Here is a 19,588-nt window from a genome sequence, read left to right as displayed (position 1 = left end):
AGAAAAATAATCTACCCATTCTAATCCCACTTTCCAGCATTTGGTCTGTAGCCCTGCAGATTACAGCGCCTGAGGTGCATATCCAGACTCCTTTTGAATGAGTTGAGGGTTTCTGCCTCAACTACCCTTTCAGGCAGTGAGTTCCAGATCCCCACCACCCTCTGGGTGAAAAAGTTTTTCCTCATCTCCCCTCTAATGTTTCTACCAATCACTTTAAATCTATGCCCCCAGTCACTGACCTATCTGCCAAGTGAAATAGGCCCATCAGCTCCACTCCATCCAGGCCCCTCAAAATTTTGTACATTTCAATCAAATCTCCCCTCAGCTTCCTCTGTTCCAAGGAGAACAACCCCAGCCTATCCAATCTTTCATCATAGCTGCATTTTTCCAGTCCTGGAAAAATCGTGTAAATCTCCTCTGTACCCTCTCTAGTGCAATTACATCCTTTCTGTAATGAGGTGACCAGAAGTGCACACAGTACTCAAGTTTTAGTCAAACCAATGAGTTATACAGTTCCAGCATAACCTCCCTGTTCTTATATTCTATACCTCAGCTAATAAAGGAAAGGATTCCATATGCCTTCTTAACCACCTTATCGACCTGTCCTGCTACCTTCATGGATCTGTGGACATTCACTCCAAGCTCCCTCACTTACTCTACACCTCTCAGTTTTTTCCCATTAATCGTGTATTCTTTTGCCTTGTTTGATCTCTGCAAATGCATCACCTCACTCTTCTCCAGGTTGAATTCCATTTGCCACTTTTCTGCCCATCTGACCAGACCATATCTTCCTGCAGCCTACTCACTATCTACCACATGGCCAATCTTTGTGTCGTCTACAAATTTCCTGATCATGCCCCCTACATTTACATCCAAATCGATAATATATACCACAAAAAGCAGGGGACCCTGTACGGAGCCCTGCGGAACTCCACTGGAAACAGCCCTCCAGTCACAAAAACACCCGCCAACAATTACCCTTTATTTCCTGCCACTGAGCCAATTAGTCTGCCATGTGGGACCTTGTCAAAAGCCTTGCTAAAATCCCTGAAGACCACATCATCTGCACTACCCTCATCTGGTTTCCCTGTACTTCTTCAAAAAATCCGATCAAGTTGGTCCGACAAGATCTTCCCTTAATAAATCCATGCTGACTATTCTTGATTAATCTGTGCCTTTCTAAGTGACAGTTTATCCTGTCTCTCAGAATTGATTCCAATAATTTGCCCACTCACTGAGATTAGACTGACTGGCCTGTAATTATTTGGTCTATTCCTCACTCCCTTTTTAAACAGAGGTACCACGTTAGTAGTCCTCCAATCCTCAGGCACCACACCTGTATCCAGTGAGGACTGAATAATGATGGTCAAACCTTCTGCTATTTCCTCTCTTGATGTATGCAAGAGGTTTAGGGAGGGAATTCTAGAGCATAAGGCTTAGACCAGTGAAGGCACAGCCACCTCAAATGGTGGAGCAATTAAAATCAGGGATGCTCAATAAGCCAGAATTAGAGGACCGCTGTTTTCTTGGAGGGCTGCAGGAGATTAGAGATAGGGAGGGGTGAGGCCAAGGAGGGATGTATAAACAAGGGAGAGAATTTTAAAATCAAGATGTTGTTTGACCGGCAGCCAATGTAGGTCAGCGAGCACAGGGATGATAGGGGAACTGGACTTGGTGCGAGTTTAAACATGGGCAGCAGAGTTCAACTTTAATACATAAATATGTGGGATAGCAGAATGGATTAAAAAAAATAATTGTTCCATTACAATGTCAATAATCATTAAATTCATAGTATTCATTGTGCATGATATAATAAACATGGAATGTCATATTATTGAGGTAAAGAAGGACCTACCTAGAACCTACAGCATGTATAAAGGCCATTTGGTCCAATTTCTCCATGTTGGTGTTTAGCCTCTATACAAGCAGTAGTCCTAATTCCATGTGTCTTCCCTGTTCCTACATCACTTTATTCCCTCTTCCAGCAACCAACTATCTAGTCCTATTCTTCAATTTTGACAAGGTTTCTGCTTCAATCACCAGCCTCACACACCTCTGCCTTAAATCTCTTGCACTGAATCTTATATTCACGTTTCCTGTCATTCTAGACCCCATAACTACTGGAATCTGTCTACTTCAACAACTCTGACCCATTCCTTCACTTCAAACACATTTATCAAATCAGCAAAACAGCCTTGACATTTTCAAGTCTTCATTTTCCTCATACTAGGCAACACCCTAGTGAATCTACACCATAACTTCTCAATTATCTCAGCAACCTTCTGCTACTGTGGAATCCAAAGTTGTACCAAAGTACTCCAACAGAGGTCTTACTAAGGTTTTATATAGATTCACCATTACATCTCAATTTTTATATTCTGCATCACTTAGTATTCTATTAGTTTTTTTCAAAATCGTCTCATTTACTGTTTGAAGGTCTTGTGAAGCTGTATCCCCAAATTCCTCTGCTTCTCCACATGACCCATCTTCCCCCATCAAAAATAATTTCATTTTCTGTAAACCAAAATATATCTCATATATACTAATACTGAGTTTTATCTGAATATTCCATTATCGAATCAATACCCCCTTATAGCTTTTTTTCATCTTTATAATTAGTCTGCAAGTTCGGACACCACTCTATCTAGTCCCATATATGAATCATGGACGCACACAGTAAACAGAAGCCACCTGAAACAGAACCATGTGGGACATTGCTACCTACTTCCAATCACTGAGAAACTGCCCTTAACTCCAATTCCTTGTTTCTTCCATTGTCCATTTTATAACCTCCCCCATTCTAATTTTCTCCAATAGTCTCCCGTGTGCTAACTTTGTCAAAGGCTTTCAGTCGGTCCATGTACCATTCCAGTACATTCAGCCCCCAACCCCACACAACTGCCATCATACGTCACTTCCACAAAAAACTCTACCAGGCTGGATGGATAGCGTGGGTTGTGAACACAATTAGAGACTGATTTCATGGAATGGCAGTGTTAGTGAATAATGCCATGCCTCTTCAGTGCCTGGTATGCTTAAAATATTTTATACGCAGGAATGGCTGATATAATTAGTGACCAAAGAAGTGGGACCTCAAAGAATTTCTTCATGGGGTCAGGTGGGGGGGGGGGGGGTGGTGGGGAAGAGGGGGTAGAGGGGTAACTCTGCCACCATACTCAGTGAGATCCACAGACTCGTTGCAATTAACAGGAATGAACAAAATTGGCCATATTGAGGTTCAAAATCAGGAGACCCTGGAGATTATCTTTTCAGTCTAATTCAATCATGTGCTTGGTGTTGAATATTGCACAGTGCTTTTTGCTAGCAAGAGTGGAAATATGGACTCACCCAGAAACTATGAGAGACTGTGCCCTCCTCACTGCATTCATGACTCCAGCTTTCTGCCGAAGCAGTCAGGTGCATGTATGCCTTTTAGCTTCCCTTTTAATTTATTACAAATCATAACTGTACAATCACCAGGGCAGGGTTCACACCAGGTCTCTAGCCCTGCAGGAAGTGATTGCAAGCACTGGAAGGTGTTGTTCTGGTGGAGCTAGGACTTAATACTTCCATCAATGAACAAGAGGCTTTTCAGGCTCTCATCTTGCAAAAACTTGAAAGACCCTTCCAGGACAAAAGGTAGGATGTCAGGTTTCATCAAACAGACTATGTTACAAAAATAAAATGGAAAGTATACACTTTGAAAGCAACCACCTGTCTCTCTATCATTGCTTGGTGGTCTTCCAGCTCTCCGATTCTAACTGTCCCCTGCTGCAACATTTGTTGATACTGTGCCAAAGTTTGCTGGAGTTGAATATTCTGCTCACTTGTTTCCTTCAGATTGATTGCAGATATCTTCAGCTCTTTCTGCAGGCAATGTACCTACCAAAAATAAAATTCATGAATTCTTTACATTCTCCTGAAGCTGTACCTTTACTGATTAATTGTGCACTACACCAGTCATTAGGGCCCAAGTTCCACAATCAAAGAATGATACAGCTACAGTATCAGAGAATGATACATTTACAAACATAAACTTTCACCCCATCAACTCAGTACTGCTTTCCTCCATGAGTCAGTCAATTTAACGTCACTCTCCTGATTGCTTTCTATACAAAATTTGATATTCCTCTTCTAATTTTCTTGTCAAAAAATTTGCTACAACTTTTTGTTGGAGAATTCCACATTCCAAACATCCGTAGTGTAAAGACTTTTTTTTTAACAACTAACAGCACCTGGGTGTACCTGCACCAAATGAATTGCAGCGGTTTAAGAAGGCAGCTCACCACGGCCTTCTCAGGGGCAATTAGGAATGGGCAACCAAGGCTGCCCTTGCCAGCAACATCCCATGAAACGAATATAAAAAAATCTTAATTAAGTAACCCTTTATAATCCAGAAGCCCTTTCGTCAGGTGACCCCTTGACCTTCCGAGTTCCAGTAAAAACTAAAAGCCCCAACACCTTGTGTCTTTTTTTTATGTAACTGTAACTCCTGAAAATCCTGGTAAATCTCTGTTGCAACTTTCTTCATTCCTTTTACATCATTTCAATAACAGGTTACCCAAAAATGTATGTAATACACCAAACATGACTGAAGATCTTATACAACTTTAACATTACTTCCTTGCTTTTGCAGCCTATACCTAGTTACAAAACTAAAGATGCCTTTATCTCCTTGCCATTTTTAATGAACTTTGTACCTGCACCTCAGCGCTCCAGTACTCCGTGTAGAATATTAACTTTTGAGGTGCATTTACTTTCCCTAATTTTACATCCAAAATGTATTACCTCACATTTTTCTACAGTGAACTATATCTTATGCCTATCTTCCCATCCTGCTACCCATTCTTCCCACAGCCTTTTACAGCCATTGTAATTGCCATACCTTCGCCAATTTTTGCCATTAGGCAATTTTAATATTGCTCGCAACTCCTAAATCCAGATTATTTATGCCTATATTTGGTGACTTTGATACACCTCAGAGATTTATAGTTAGTGGAACATTCAGAAGAGAGAATAGGACACACAATTTGTATTAATTTATATACAATCAAACAACTTTCCTCTCCTCTCCCCTCCCTCTTTCCCAACCAATGCCTTAGTGTTATTTTCTACCATTGCCAGTTTTTCTTTTGACTTGGGATTCTGTAGAAGGAATCTAAGTTATTTTCTGGGCAACTCACCAGATGTGTAAGATAAATGAAAGCAAGAGAAGTTCTTTTACAAATCAGTATTGAATAGATAAACAGTAGACAATACAAGTGGGCAGCATCTTCTTTGTTCTTAAATACTATACGATATACATAAGTACATGGATTATGAGCAGGCTTTAGGAAAATTGTACACATTATTTTGTACAATTGCCATTTGGTGCAATGACTCACTTGGAACAATCCAGAAAAGTTACTGGAAAGGAAAAACAATGGTTCAATGTGGCATTTAGTCTGCCAATTACAATCAACTATCTAATCAAATACACATTTCAGATTTTCAGCAAGCTGATGAAAGTCAATAACCAGCTTTACTGAAAATAAACAAATAGTTGTGGAGTTCTGAAGTGAATTAAACAGAAGTTAAGTCTGACAAAAAGAATGTTTAACTTTGATAGCAGTACATAACACCAGTATAATTTACCTCTTCAGATTTCTTTCTTATCTGTTTCTCTTGCTGTTCCCTGTTATCTTCAACTTGTTGCAACCGCATTTGCAGCTCCTCCTTGCAAATCACCAATGCAGTTTCCAGCTCTTTGACCTGTTTTTGTTAAATAAAACAATGAAAATGTCATAAAATATTTGAAAACCTGCTATTAAACATTACTGACTTTGAAATGCACTTATTTCATAAAATGGTCACTCAATTTGAAGTTACTTAATAAATACTTTTTAAATACATTTACCATCTACAAAAATAGAGATGGTAGATTAATTTTATAAACTAAAGTTTACAGACTTTGGAAGTTCCTTTTCCTGCTTGATTTTCTAAGGCTTTTAATGCAGCATCATTTCTTTCATTTTGTTTCTTTGTTTCCTAGAAATATGAATAAAACGTATATTCATGATATCAGAAACAAGTAAAGCAACCAAGTACTGGAAAGCTTACATAAACATCGAGTTCTGTAGCTAATGGAAATTTCCTTTTGAACTTTTAACCATTTTATTAACAGAAACATTAACAGCTACTGCTCTGATTTTATACTGTGGAAAGATCAATTCACACATTTGTACAATATGTCTCAGCAAATCATAAATTGGCTGGTTTGCCCCTTAGCTGAATTAGCCATCAGATCAAAACACTGCAACAAATTCTTCTTAGCCATGGCTTCTGTGAGGTTCCATGTAAGTATAATGGCTTGGAAATGATTTGAGATTATTTGAGGTCTGTAATCTGAACTCTTCAAGTAATTGGTACAATTGCTGCTTTACATTCACACGAGACAGTAGTAATCTATGGAAATGATTCCCAAATTTGTGGCTGACACAAAGATTTATGCAGGTGTTAGGACTATGGAGGAAATTCAATAACTGTAAACATAGCTGAGGTACTAAATAAGCACTTTGCATTTGTATTTACCAAGGAAGAAGATGCTGCCAAAGTCAGAGTTCAAGAGGAGGCAGCTGACATACTGGATAAGCTAAAATTGATAAAGTGGGGGTATTAGAAAGGCTGGTTACATTTAAAGTTGATAAGTCAACAGGACTGGATGGGATGCATCCAAGGATGCTGAGGGAAGTAAGGGTGGAAACTGTGGCGATGCTGGCCATAATCTTCCAAAGCTCCTTAGATATGGGGCTGGTGCCAAAGGACTGAAGAATTGCAAGTGTTACACTCTTGTTCAAAAAAGGGTGCAAGGATAAAGCCCCCTCCCCCCACCCACGCCCAGCAACTACAAGCCAGTCAGTTTAATCTTTTTAGAAAGATTAAGCTTTTAGAAACAATAATCTAAGTCACTTGGATAAGTGTGGATTAATTAAGAAAGGCCAGCATGGATTTGTTAAAGGCAAATCATGTTTAACTACAGAAAATGCTAGAAATATTGAGCAAGTCTGGCAGCATCCTTACAGAGAGAAAGAGAGTTAACATTTCAAGTCTGTGACCTTTCTTCAGAACTGCGTGTTTAACTAACACGATCGAGTTTTTTTTGATGGGGCAACAGAGTGTTGATGATAGGAATGCAGTTGACGTGTCTACGGACTTCCAAAAGGCATTTGATAAAGTGCCAAATAATAGACTTGCCAGCAAAGTTGAAGCCAATGGAATAAAAGGGACAATGACAGCATGGACAGGAAGTTAGCTGACTGACAGGAAACAGAGCGTAGTGGTGAATGGTTGCTTTTCAGATTGGAGGACAGTCTACAGTGGTATTCCCCAGAGGTTGGTACGAGGACGACTGCCTTGTCTTGATCTTCATTAATGACCCAGACTTGGGTGTACAGGACAATTTCAAAATCTGCAGATGACACAAAACTTGGAAGTATAGTGAGCTGTGCAGAGGATAGTGATAAACTTCAAGAGGACATGGACAGACCGGTGGAATGGGCAGACACGTGGCAGGTGAAATTTAATGCAGAGCAGAGTGAAGTGATAGATCTTGGGAGGAAGAACGAGGAAAGGCAGAACAAAATAAACGGTACAATTTTAAAGGGGGTGTAGGAATAGAGACATTTGGGGGTACATGTACACAAATCATTGAAGCTGGCACGTGAGGTTGATTTTTTTTATTCATTCATGGGATGTGTGCGTCGCTGGCTAGGCAAGCATTTATTGCCCATCCCTAATTGCCCTCGAGAAGGTGGTGGTGAGCTGCCTTCTTGAACCGCTGCAGTCCTTGGGGTGTAGGTACACCAACAGTGGTGTTAGAAAGAGAGTAAAGCAAAGAAGTTATGATGAACCTTGATAAAACACTGGTTCGGCCTCTTTTGGAGTACTGTGCCCAATTCTGGGCGCTGCACATTAGGAAGGTTGTGAGGGCTTTAGAGAGAGTCCATAAAAGATTTATGAAAATGATTCCAGGCATGTGGGACTTCAGTTCCATGGATAGATTGGAGAAGCCAGGGTAGTTCTCCTTAGAGAAAAGAAGGTTGAAGGGAGATTTGATAGAGGCGTTCAAAATTGAGGTGCTCTGAACAGAATAGATAGAGAGAAACTGATACCATTAGTAGAAGAGTCAAGAACCAGAGGACACAGATTTAAGGCAATTGATAAAAGAACCAATGGTGACATGAGGAAACTTTTTTTTTAATGCAGAGTGTGGTTAGGATCTGGAATGCATTGTCTGAGAGTGTGGTGGAGGAAGATTTAGTTGTGGCTTTTGAAAGGGATTTCAATAAAAACCTGAAGAGAAAAATTTTGCAGGGCTACAGGTTAAGGATAGGGGAGTGGGACTAGCTGAGTTGCTTTTGCAGAGTCAGCAGACATGACAGGCCTAAGGGCCTTGTCTCTGCTGTAACCATTCTATAACTTATGGTGGGGAATGGGTCCCCGTTTGGCAAATGGCACTTAACTTAGACAAGTGTTGTGTTATGCATGTAGGCAGGAACAATGCCTCGTGCATTTACACCTTACAGGGAACAAAACAGAAGCTTGTGGTGAAAGAAAAATGTCTTGGTATCATAGTTCATAACTCTGTAAATGTTCATGAGCAACATCATGAAGCTATAGCTAAAGAAAATAATACCTGGCTGCACTCTCAGTACTATCCATTGCAAAACAAAACATACCATGTTGTCCTTCTTTAAGACCTTGGTTAGGCCTCATTCAAAATACCCTGCCCAGTTTTGAGAGAGAGAGTTTTGTAAAGGTTCAGAGGACCAGAAGAATGATTCCCACTTTAAAACAGTTTTGACTTAAAGAGCTGGGTCTGTATACTTTAGGTAAGCATAGAATTAGGGATGATTTGATTGTGGAGTATGGAATAATGAAAGGACTCCTGCACGCTGTCAAATTATCTCAATTAGACAGGTTGGAGGGGAATTGCGGTCATATGTATACACTATAGAGAAACAACAGGTCAGATGTTAGGTGATTCTTCTTTTTCCAGAGAATAGGAGACCAATGGAACAAGTTGCTGACTGGTGCAGAGACTGCTGATTCATTGTAAATACTCGAGAGATTTGCACCGATTCCTGGCTGGGGCAGAGATCGCACCATTCTAGAGGGAGGTACCAAATAATGTGTCATGATCATTGTGATCTCCTGGACTAGTTTTGAATGCATAGAGGGATTGGAAAACAATTTTCCAGATTTTATTTCTTGAGTTTAGAAGGTTGAGGGGTGATCTAATCAAGGTGTTCAAAACAATTGAAGGATTCAATAGATATAGAGAAACTATAAAATGAATGCCAGGCCATTTAGGAGTGAAATCAGGGAGCACTTTTTTCACACAAAGGCAAGTGAAAATCTGGAACTTACTCCCCTAAAATGCTGTGGATAATGAGTCAATTAAAATTTTCAAGACTGACAAAAATAAACTTTTGTTAAGAAGGATAAGAGGGGATGTGGATTAAGGCAGCTAAATAAGAGTAGAGGTATCAATCTGTTGTGATCTAACTGGATGTGGAACAGGCTCGAGGAGCCAAATGGCTTATTCCTGTTATGTTTCATAGAAACATAGAAAATAGGAGCAGAAGAGGCCATTCGGCCCTTTGAGCCTGCTCCACCATTCATTATGATCATCCAACTCAGTAACCTGTTCCTGCTTTCGCCCCATATCCTTTGATCCCTTTAAACCCAAGAGCTATATCTAACTCCTTCTTGAAAACATACCATGTTTTGGCCTCAACTGCTTTCTGTGGTAGTGAATTCCACAGGCTCACCACTCTCTGGGTGAAGAAATTTCTCCTCATCTCAGTCCTGAAAGGTTTCCCCGTATCCTTAGACTATGACCCCGGTTCTGGACTCCCCCACCGTCGGGAACATCCTTCCTGCATCTACCCTGTCAAATCCTGTTAGAATTTTATAGATTTCTATGAGATTCCCCCTCACTCCTCCGAACTCCAACGAATATAATCCTAACTGACTCAATCTCTCCTCATACGTCAGTCCCGCCATCCCAGGAATCAGTCTGGTAAATCTTCGCTGCACTCCCCCTATAGCAAGAACATCCTTCCTCAGATAAGGAGACCAAAACTGCACACAATATTCCAGGTTTGACCTCACCAAGGCCCTGTATATCTGCAGCAAAACATCCCTGCTCCTGTACTCGAATCCTCTCGCTATGAAGGCCAACATACCATTTGCCTTTTTTACCGCCAGTTGCACTGCTTGCTTACCTTCAGTGACTAGTGTACGAGAACACCCAGGTCTCGTTGCATATTCCCCTCTCTCAAATTATAGCCGTTCAGATAATAATCTACCTTCCTGGTTTTTGCTACCAAAGTAGATAACCTCACATTTATCCACATTATACTGCAACTGCCATGCATTTGCCCACTCACTCGGGACCAGCATCCTTGCTTGGAGGTTTGCTAGAGCTGTTGCGGGGGGGTTAAACTAATCTGTCAGGGAGATGGGATACAGAGTGGAAGCACAGCAGGGGGTGATGTACAATCAAATATAAATGTAAAGCTAAGTCAGTCCGGACGTCAGAGTAAATGTAGATCTGTTAAGGCTCAGGCAAATAATGCAAGGCTGGATTATATCTATTTTAGTGCAAGGAGTCTTACTAGTAAGGTAGATGAATTGAGGGCATTGATTAACACATGAGAATATGGTATTATTGCTATTACTGAGACATGGCTGAGGGAAGGGCAGGACTGGCAGCTTAATATCCCAGGGTACAGAATCTTCAGATGTGATAGGGAAGGGGGTAAAAGGAGGTGGCATTGCATTGTTGATTAAAGAGACAATTACTGCAGTAAGGTGGGATGATATCTTACATGGTTCCTCTAATGAGGCCATATGGGTAGAATGTAAAAACAAAAAGGGGGCTATTACTTGGCTGGGAGTGTACTACAGGCCTCCAAACAGTCAAGCAGTGGTACAGGAGCAGATATGTAGGCAAATCTCAGAGAGGTGCAATAATAATAGGGTAATAATAGTAGGGGATTTCAACTTCCCCTATGTTAGAGGGGGCAGAATTCTTAGTGCAAAAAGCTTAAAGGGGGCAGAATTCTTCAAGTGCATTCAGGAGAGCTTATTGAGCCAGCACGTAGATTAGATTAGATTAGATTAGAGATACAGCACTGAAACAGGCCCTTCGGCCCACCGAGTCTGTGCCGACCATCAACCACCCATTTATACTAATCCTACACTAATCCCATATTCCTACCAAACATCCCCACCTGTCCCTATATTTCCCTACCACCTACCTAAACTAGTGACAATTTATAATGGCCAATTTACCTACCAACCTGCAAGTCTTTTGGCTTGTGGGAGGAAACCGGAGCACCCGGAGAAAACCCACGCAGGCACAGGGAGAACTTGCAAACTCCACACAGGCAGTACCCAGAATCGAACCCGGGTCCCTGGAGCTGTGAGGCTGCAGTGCTAACCACTGCGCCACTGTGCCGCCCTCAAATTGTAGAGAGTCCTACAAGAGGAGGAGCGGTACTGGACTTAATCCTAAGGAATGAAGCCGCACAAGTGGCAGAAGTGGCAGTGGGGGAGCATTTCGGGGATAGTAACCATAACTCTAAGATTTAAGGTTGTTATGGAAAAGGATATAGGGGGTCCGGAAATAAGAGTACTGAATTGGGGGAAGGCAGATTTCAATATGATAAAACAGGATCTGGCCAAAGGGAACTGGGAGAAGCTTCTTGTAGGAAAGCCGACATCAGACCAGTGGGAGTCATTTAGAAGGGAAATTGTGAGGGTTCAGGTGCAGCATGTTCCTGTAAAGGTGAAGAGTAGGACCAACAGGTCAAGGGAACCCTGGAAGTCAAGGGATATAGAGGAATGGAAAAAAAGGAGCCATTTGGCAGATTCAGAGTGCTGAAAACAGCGGAAGCCCTAGAGAAGTATAGAAAGTGCAGGGGACTACTTAAAAAAGTAATTAGGAGAGTGAAGAGGGAGCATGAAAAATCACTGGCGGACAAGATAAAGGAAAATCTTAAGGCATTTTATAAGTATGTTAGGGGCAAGAGGATAACCAGGGAAAAAGTGGGGCCCATTAGGGATCAAAGAGGCAATGTGTGTGTGTGGAGCCGGAGGACATAGGTGAGGTTTTAAATGATTACTTTTCATCTGTGTTCACTATGGAGAAGGACAATGCTGGTGTAGAGATCAGGGAGGGGGATTGTGATATACTTGAACAAATTAGCATTGAAAGGGTGGAGATATTAACGGTTTTAGTGGGCTTAAAGGTGGATAAATCCCCAGGCCCAGATGAGATGTATCCCAGGCTGTTATGTGAGGCAAGGGAGGAGATAGCAGGGGCTCTGACACAAATTTTCAGATCCTCTTTGGTCACAGGAGAGGTACCAGAGAACAGCAAATGTGGCACCATTATTCAAAAAGGGTAGCAGGGATAAACCAGGTAATTACAGGCCGGTGAGTCTAACATCAGTGGTAGGGAAATTATTGGAAAAAATTCTGAGAGACAGCATGAATCTCCACTTGGAGAGGCAGGGATTAATCAGGGATAGTCAGCATGGCTTTGTCAGGGGGAGATCGTGTCTAACTAACTTGATTGAATTTTTCGAGCAGGTGACTAGGTGTGTAGATGAGGGTAAAGCAGTTGATGTAGTCTACATGGACGTCAGTAAGGCTTTTGATAAGGTTCCGCATGAGAGATTGGTTAAGAAAGTAAAGGCCCATGGGATCCAGGGTAATTTGGTAAATTGGATTCAAAATTGTCTTAGTGGAAGGAGGCGGAGGGTGATGGTAGAGGGTTGTTTCTGCGCGTGGACCTGGCCTGTGACCAGTGGTGTACCACAGGGATCTGTGCTGGGACCCTTACTGTTTGTAGTGTACATTAAAGATTTAGTCAATATAGGAGGTATGATCAGTAAGTTCACAGATGACACGAAAATTAGTGGTGTCGTAAATAGTGAGGAGGAAAGCCTTAGATTACAGGACGATATAGATGGGCTGGTAAGATGGGCGGAGCAGTGGCAAATGGAGTTTAGTCCTGAGAAGTGTGAAGTGATGCACTTTGGGAGGTCTAACAAGACAATGTAATATAAAATGGATGCTAGGACCCAAGGGAGTACAGAGGGTCAGAGGGACCTTGGGGTGCTTGTCCATAGATCACTGAAGACAGCAGCACAAGTAGCTAAGTTGGTTAGGAAGGCATACGGGATACTTGCCATTATTAGCCGAGGAATAGAATATAAGAGCAGGGAGGTTATGATGGAGGTGTATAGAACACTGGTTAGGTCACAGCTGGAGTACTGTGTACAGTTCTGGTCTCCACACTATAGGAAGGATGTGATTGCTTTGGAGAGGGTGCAGAGGAGATTCACCAGGATGTTGCTTGGGCTGGAGCATTTCAGATATGAAGACAGACTAGATAGGCTGGGGTTGTTTTCCTTGGAGCGGAGAAGGCTGAGGGGGGACCTGATTGAGGTATAAAAAATTATGAGGGGCATTGATAGGATAGATAGAAATAAACTTTTTCCCTTAATGGAGAGGTTAATAACTAGGGGGCATAGATTTAAGGTAAGGGGCAGGAGGTTTAGAGGGGAGTTGAGGAAATGTTTTTCACCTAGAGGGTGGTTGGAATCTGGAACTGCCTGAAGGGGTGGTAGAGGCAGGAACAGTCACGACATTCAAGAAATATTTAGATGAACACTTGAAACGCCATAACATATAACGCTACAGGCCAAGTGCGGAAAAATGGGATTAGTTAGGACGGCTGCTTGATGGTCGACACAGGCACATTGGGCCGAAGGGCCTGTTTCTGTGCTGTAAAACTCTATGACTCTCACTCAACTTGTCCAAATCACCCTGAAGCCTCTCTGCATCTTCCTCACAACTCACCCAGTTTTGTGTCATCTGCAAATTTGGAGATATTACATTTGGTTCCCTCACCTAAATCATTCATATGTATTGTGATTAGCTGGGGTCCTCGCACCGATCCTTGTGGTATCCCACTAGTCACTGCCTGCCATTTGGAAAAAGACCCAATTATCCCTAGTCTTTGTTTCCAGTCTGCTAACCAATTTTCTATCCATCACAATACACTGATCCCAATTCCATGCGCTTTAATTTTACACGCTAATCTCTTATGTGGGACTTTGTCGAAAGCCTTCTGAAAGTCCAAATAAACCACATCCATTGGCTCCCCCTCATCAACTCTACTAGTTATATCCTCGAAGAATTCTAGTCGATTTGTCAAGCATGATTTCCCTTTCGTAAATCCATGCTGACTCTGTCCGATTCTACCACTGTTCTCCAAGTGCTCTGCTATAAAATCTTTGATAATGGACTCTAGAATTTTCCCCACTACCGCCGTCAGGCTGACTGGTCTATAATTCCCTGCTTTCTCTCTACCTCCCTTCTTAAATAGTGGGGTTACATTAGCTACCCTCCAATCTGTAGGAACTGCTCCAGAGTCTATAGAATCTTGGATGACCACCAATGCATCCACTATTTCTAGGGCCACTTCCTTAAGTACTCTGGGATGCAGACCATCAGGCCCTGGGGATTTATCGGCCTTCAATCCCATCAATTTCCCCAACACCATTTCGCTATTCATACTGATTTCCTTCAGTTCCTCCCTCTCACTAAACCCTGTGTTCCCCAACATTTCTGGTATGATATTTGTGTCCTCCTTTGTGAAGACAGAACCAAAGTATGCATTTAGTTGGTCAGCCATTTCTTTGTTCCCCATTATAAATTCCCCTGTTTCTGACTGTAAGGGACCTACATTTGTCTTCACCAATCTTTTTCTCTTCACATACCTATAGAAACTTTAACAGTCAGTTTTTATGTTCGCCGCAAGCTTGCTTTCGTACTCTATTTTCCCCTGCTTAATTAATCCCTTGGTCTTCCTTTGCTGAATTCTAAACTGCTCCCAAACCTCAGGTCTGTTGTTTTTTCTGGTGAATTTATATGCCTTTTCCTTGGATCTAAATTTCCATTGTTCGAAGGCATCACAACGGCATGGGACACGTGCGATGGACCAGTTGGTCGCTTCCTGTATGAATATTTTGTATGTTCATAAAGTCAGGGAAAAACTGCAGAGAGTTCCCGGATATGAAGTTTTTATTGTGCAGGTTTGCATGGCCTGCAGCTTTTCTAGTGTTTTAACTTTTTGCTGCTGGATTTGCTGATTGGGTTGTTACACTTCAGTGCACATGTGGAGTTGGTTTTCATAGGACTTCTAGCACAGATATATGTTCAAAGGCATAATTCAGAACTTTAACAATACATAACCATGAGTCAAGAAAGTCTCACTTCAAATAAAAGCTGCTATTTCAGGCTCACCAGCAATTCAGCTAGACATAATTCACATCATTATACTTTAAGTGCATTAAAAACAACAAAGTTAATATTTGTGCAATCCCCAAATGGATTGAAAAAGTTAAAATAAGAACCATTTAAACTTTATTTTTAAAGCTTGCCTGTCTGGCTTCCTCAAGTAGGAATTCCAATGATTCAATTCTGCTTTGCTTGGCATAGATCTCTTCCTGAACAGTTGATATCGTTTGCTTTTGTTTTTTCAACTGTTGCTGCTTCTCTTCCAGTTGACTTTCAAGCTTAACAAAAGGGAAAAGACTTGCATTTATATTGTGCCTTCATGACTACATGTCATCCTAAAGCATTTACAGCCAATGAAGTACTTTTGAGGTGTAGCAACTGTTGTAATGCAAAAAGATCAAAAAGAATCTTAAAGCTATTTTTCAATTTAAAGAAACTGTAATTACACTTAAGTTAAGAATGCTGCATTATGTATCTTAGAACAGAATATCAAGAGCCTTGAAAAATGTTCAGAGGAAGGCTGATATGGTTGTATCTCTAATGTTTATTCGTGAAAAAGTATGAATCATTTATAAACTGTTTGCAATGATGTATCTTTGGTGCAGCAGGTAGGAATGGAACAACACAAGAGCACCACTGCATAGGTAAAGTCTACAGAAAAGATATTTAAGGAGGATGGAGAGTCAAAGAGGACAGGGAAGAAGAGGATGGAGTAATGCTTGGACTTCATGCTGGATGCAGAACAAACAAACACAGTCCAGCTGAAAAAGTTCTACGGTGGTCCTTTTCCTGAATTTCAACTCCAATAATTTTAGGAAAGATTGTTAACCTGCAAGAGATTAAAGTATGAACATGCAGAACTTCTTTGTTGCTGGATAAATGCAAAGCACAGCAAGCTGTGCAGTGCATTCCAAGGGACTGATAAAAATTTGAAGAACAAATTATAAAATATATAAAAATACAGCTGCCATATTTTTAAGGCTATAGACTCTACACGTTCATTAACTTAACTTCATAAGATTACCAATATACATGTTATCTCACAAAAACAGTGAACTGAAGAGAATCAATAGGTTATAATTTAATGGATTTGCAAAAAAAATGTCAGTTATATTGCTGAGTTCAAGCTTAAAGTTTTTGTGCAGCTGAGGAAATGGGAATAGAATGGCAAGTCGTTTCAACGAGATGAGAACTTTGCCAATATAAAAGTATAAGATAAAAATCAGCCCAAAAGGAAGATTGATAACTTTTATTTATATAGCGCCTTTAACGTAATAAAACGTCCCAAGGCACTTTACAGGAGCATTATAAAGTATGATACTGAGCCACAAAAAGAGATATTAAGTCAGATGACCAAAAGCTTGGTCAAAGAGGTTTTAAGGAGCGTCATAAAGGAGGAAAATGAGATGGAGAGGCAACGAGGTATAGGGAGGGTATTCCAGAGCTTGAGCCAATAGTGGAGCAATATAAATCAGGGATGCACAAGAAGCCAGAATTAGAGGAGTGCAGTTTTCTTGGAAGGTTGTGGAGCTGGAGGGAACTACAGAGATAGGGAGGGGTGTGAGGCCATGGAGGGATTTGAAAACAAGGATGAGAATTTCAAAATCAAGACGTTGTTTGACCGGGAGCCAATGTAGGTCAGTGAGCACAGGGGTGAGTGGGGTAAAGGCCTGCTACCCAACAGGACCAGACGACATGTGTCAGGTCAGACCCCTCTTCCGGATCCGGCTTTCGGGTTTGGGTCGGGTCGGGCACACACGTTAAGTGCTCTGCTGGTAAGTACTGAAATTAAAAATTACTTACCTGAGCTGGGAGTCCGGGACGAAACTGAGTCTGTGCTTTGAGCGAGTGACATCACTATGTGTCATCATGCATGCGCTGCAGCTTCCTGGAGGTTCCGAGTTCGAAGGTAAGTAAAGGGATGGTCGGGTCATGCTCGGGGCAAAATCAGAGGGACTCAGGCCGTGTCGGGCTCGGGTCTGCTGCGGTTCGGTCGGGTTCTTTTTCCCAACCTGAGCAGGCCTTTAGATAGGGGAACCTGACCGGGTGCAAGTTAAGACATGGGCAGAGTTTTGGATGACCTCAAGTTTACTGAGAGTAGAATGTGGGAGACCAGCCCTGAGTGCATTGGAGTCGTCAAGTCTAGAGGTAACGAAGGCATGAATGAGGGTTTCAGCAGCAGACTGCACTGATCACTGCAAGTAGGTAAAACTTGGGGGAAAAAAACCCGAAACTTGGGTTTCAGCGTGAGGTGAAATGACTGCTCTATATTCACAGTATGGATAAATGTAATGGCTATAGCAAAAAAGGTGAACTATGATGCTTTCAAGGGCGGTCCTATCTGGCATTACAAGTTCATTAGACAGACACCTGTGTCAAAAATTGGATACTGCAGGTCAACAGTACCCTGGCAACCAGCAAAACATTTAGGCTTTCCATGTTTACATCACACAGATTTTAGTATCATCACTGCAACACTGATAGAGAATGCGGACAAATGAACATTTGATATCCTGCTAAACTGTACTGTTGCCTGCATAGGACTGAAATAAATTGGAACCAAGATGCGCAATATTAAACTTGTTATCCCAGCATCAAAATACAACTAAAGGCAGCGGTGAGTTTCAGGAGCACAGCTAAACCCTCGATAATACAATATCCTTCACTAATCGTGAATTCTGTATCAGCCTATAAACTAGGCACTGAAAAAGCATGCTCAAACTATCTTTTTTTTTTATTCATTCATGGGATGTGGGCGTCGCTGGCTAAGCCAGCATTTATTGCCCATCCCTAATTGCCCTTGAGAAGATGGTGGTGAGCTGCCTTCTTGAACCGCTGCAGTCCATATGAGGCAGGTACACCCACAGTGCTGTTAGGAAGGGAGTTCCAGGATTTTGACCCAGCGACAGCGAAGGAACGGCAATATAGTTCCAAGTCAGGATGGTGTGTGACTTGGACGGGAACTTGCAGATGGTGATGTTCCCATGCATCTGCTGCTCTTGTCCTTCGAGGTGGTAGAGGTCACGGGTTGGAAAGGTGTTTCTTGGAGCAACACCTTGTGGAGCCAACTAGGGATAAAGCTATCTTAGATCTAAAATTGTGTAATGAAGCAGGGTTAATTAGCAACGTCATACTAAAAGATTGTGGTTGTTGGAGGTCAATCATCTCAGCTCCAGGACATCACTGCGGGAATTCCTCAGGGTAGTGTCCTAGGTCCAACCAAGGTCAGAAGTGGGGATGTTAGCTGATGACTGCACAATGCTCTGCACCATTTGCGACTCCTCAGATACTGAAGCAACCCATATCCATATGCAAGACCAGGACAATATCCAGGCTTGGGCTGGTAAGTGGCAAATAACATTTGCGTCACACAAGTGCCAGGCAGTGACCATCTCAAACAAGAGAGAATCTAACCATCTCCTCATGACATTCACTGGCATTACAATCGCTGAATCCCCCACTTAGCCTGGGGGTTAACATTGACCTGAATTAAACTGAACTGGAGTAGCGATATAAATAACATGGCTACAAGAGCAGGCCAGAGGCTAAGAACCCTGAGGCGAGTAACTCACCTCCCCTGACTCCCCGATGCCTGTCCACCATCTACAAGGCACAAGTCAGGAGTGTGATGGAATACTCTCCCCTTGCCTGGATGGATGCAGCTCCAACAACACTCACGAAGCTTGACACCATCCAGGGCAAAGCAGCCTGCTTGATTGGCACCCCATCCACCACCTTCAACAGTCATTCCCTCCACCACCGATGCACAGTCGCAGCAGTGTGTATCATCTACAAGATGCACTGTAGCAATGCACCAAGGCTCCTTTGACAGCACCTTCCAAACCCACGACCTCTACCACCTAGAAGGACGAGGCAGCAGATGCATGGGAACACCATCATCTGCAAGTTCCCCTCCAAGCCACACATCATCCTGACTTGGAAATATATTGCCATTCCTTCACTGTCGCTCAGTCAAAATCCTGGAACTCCCTTCCTAACAGCACTGTGGGTGTACATACCCCACATGGACTGCAGAGGTTCAAGAAGGCGGCTCACCACCACCTTCTCAAGGGCAATTAGGGATGGGCAATAAATGCTGCCCTAGCCAGCGACGCCCACATCCCAGGAATGAATTTTTTAAAAATCCACTGGGAAACGGTGATCATAATACCACTGAATTCCATGTTACGTTTGAAAGCGACACGCTCTAATCACAAACAAGAATCTT

At 42.1% G+C, this 19,588-nt stretch overlaps 1 protein-coding gene across 1 annotated transcript in view; it reads right to left on the bottom strand.

Annotated features, from left to right (window-relative positions):
- The window catches only part of ccdc18 (coiled-coil domain containing 18), a 216,038-nt gene that overhangs the window by 79,998 nt on the left and 116,452 nt on the right, over positions 1-19,588 (bottom strand). Inside the window, exons 15-18 of the mRNA XM_068036805.1 lie at positions 15,504-15,638; positions 5,950-6,027; positions 5,635-5,751; positions 3,715-3,882 (exon numbers count right to left, since the gene is read on the bottom strand). Coding sequence (XP_067892906.1) covers positions 3,715-3,882; positions 5,635-5,751; positions 5,950-6,027; positions 15,504-15,638 — 498 coding nt within the window. The remainder of the gene's footprint in view (positions 1-3,714; positions 3,883-5,634; positions 5,752-5,949; positions 6,028-15,503; positions 15,639-19,588) is intronic.

This window comes from Heterodontus francisci, chromosome 8, assembly GCF_036365525.1.
Source record: "Heterodontus francisci isolate sHetFra1 chromosome 8, sHetFra1.hap1, whole genome shotgun sequence".
NCBI classification, from domain to species: domain Eukaryota; kingdom Metazoa; phylum Chordata; class Chondrichthyes; order Heterodontiformes; family Heterodontidae; genus Heterodontus; species Heterodontus francisci.
This window is presented reverse-complemented; position numbering and strand designations above follow the sequence as displayed.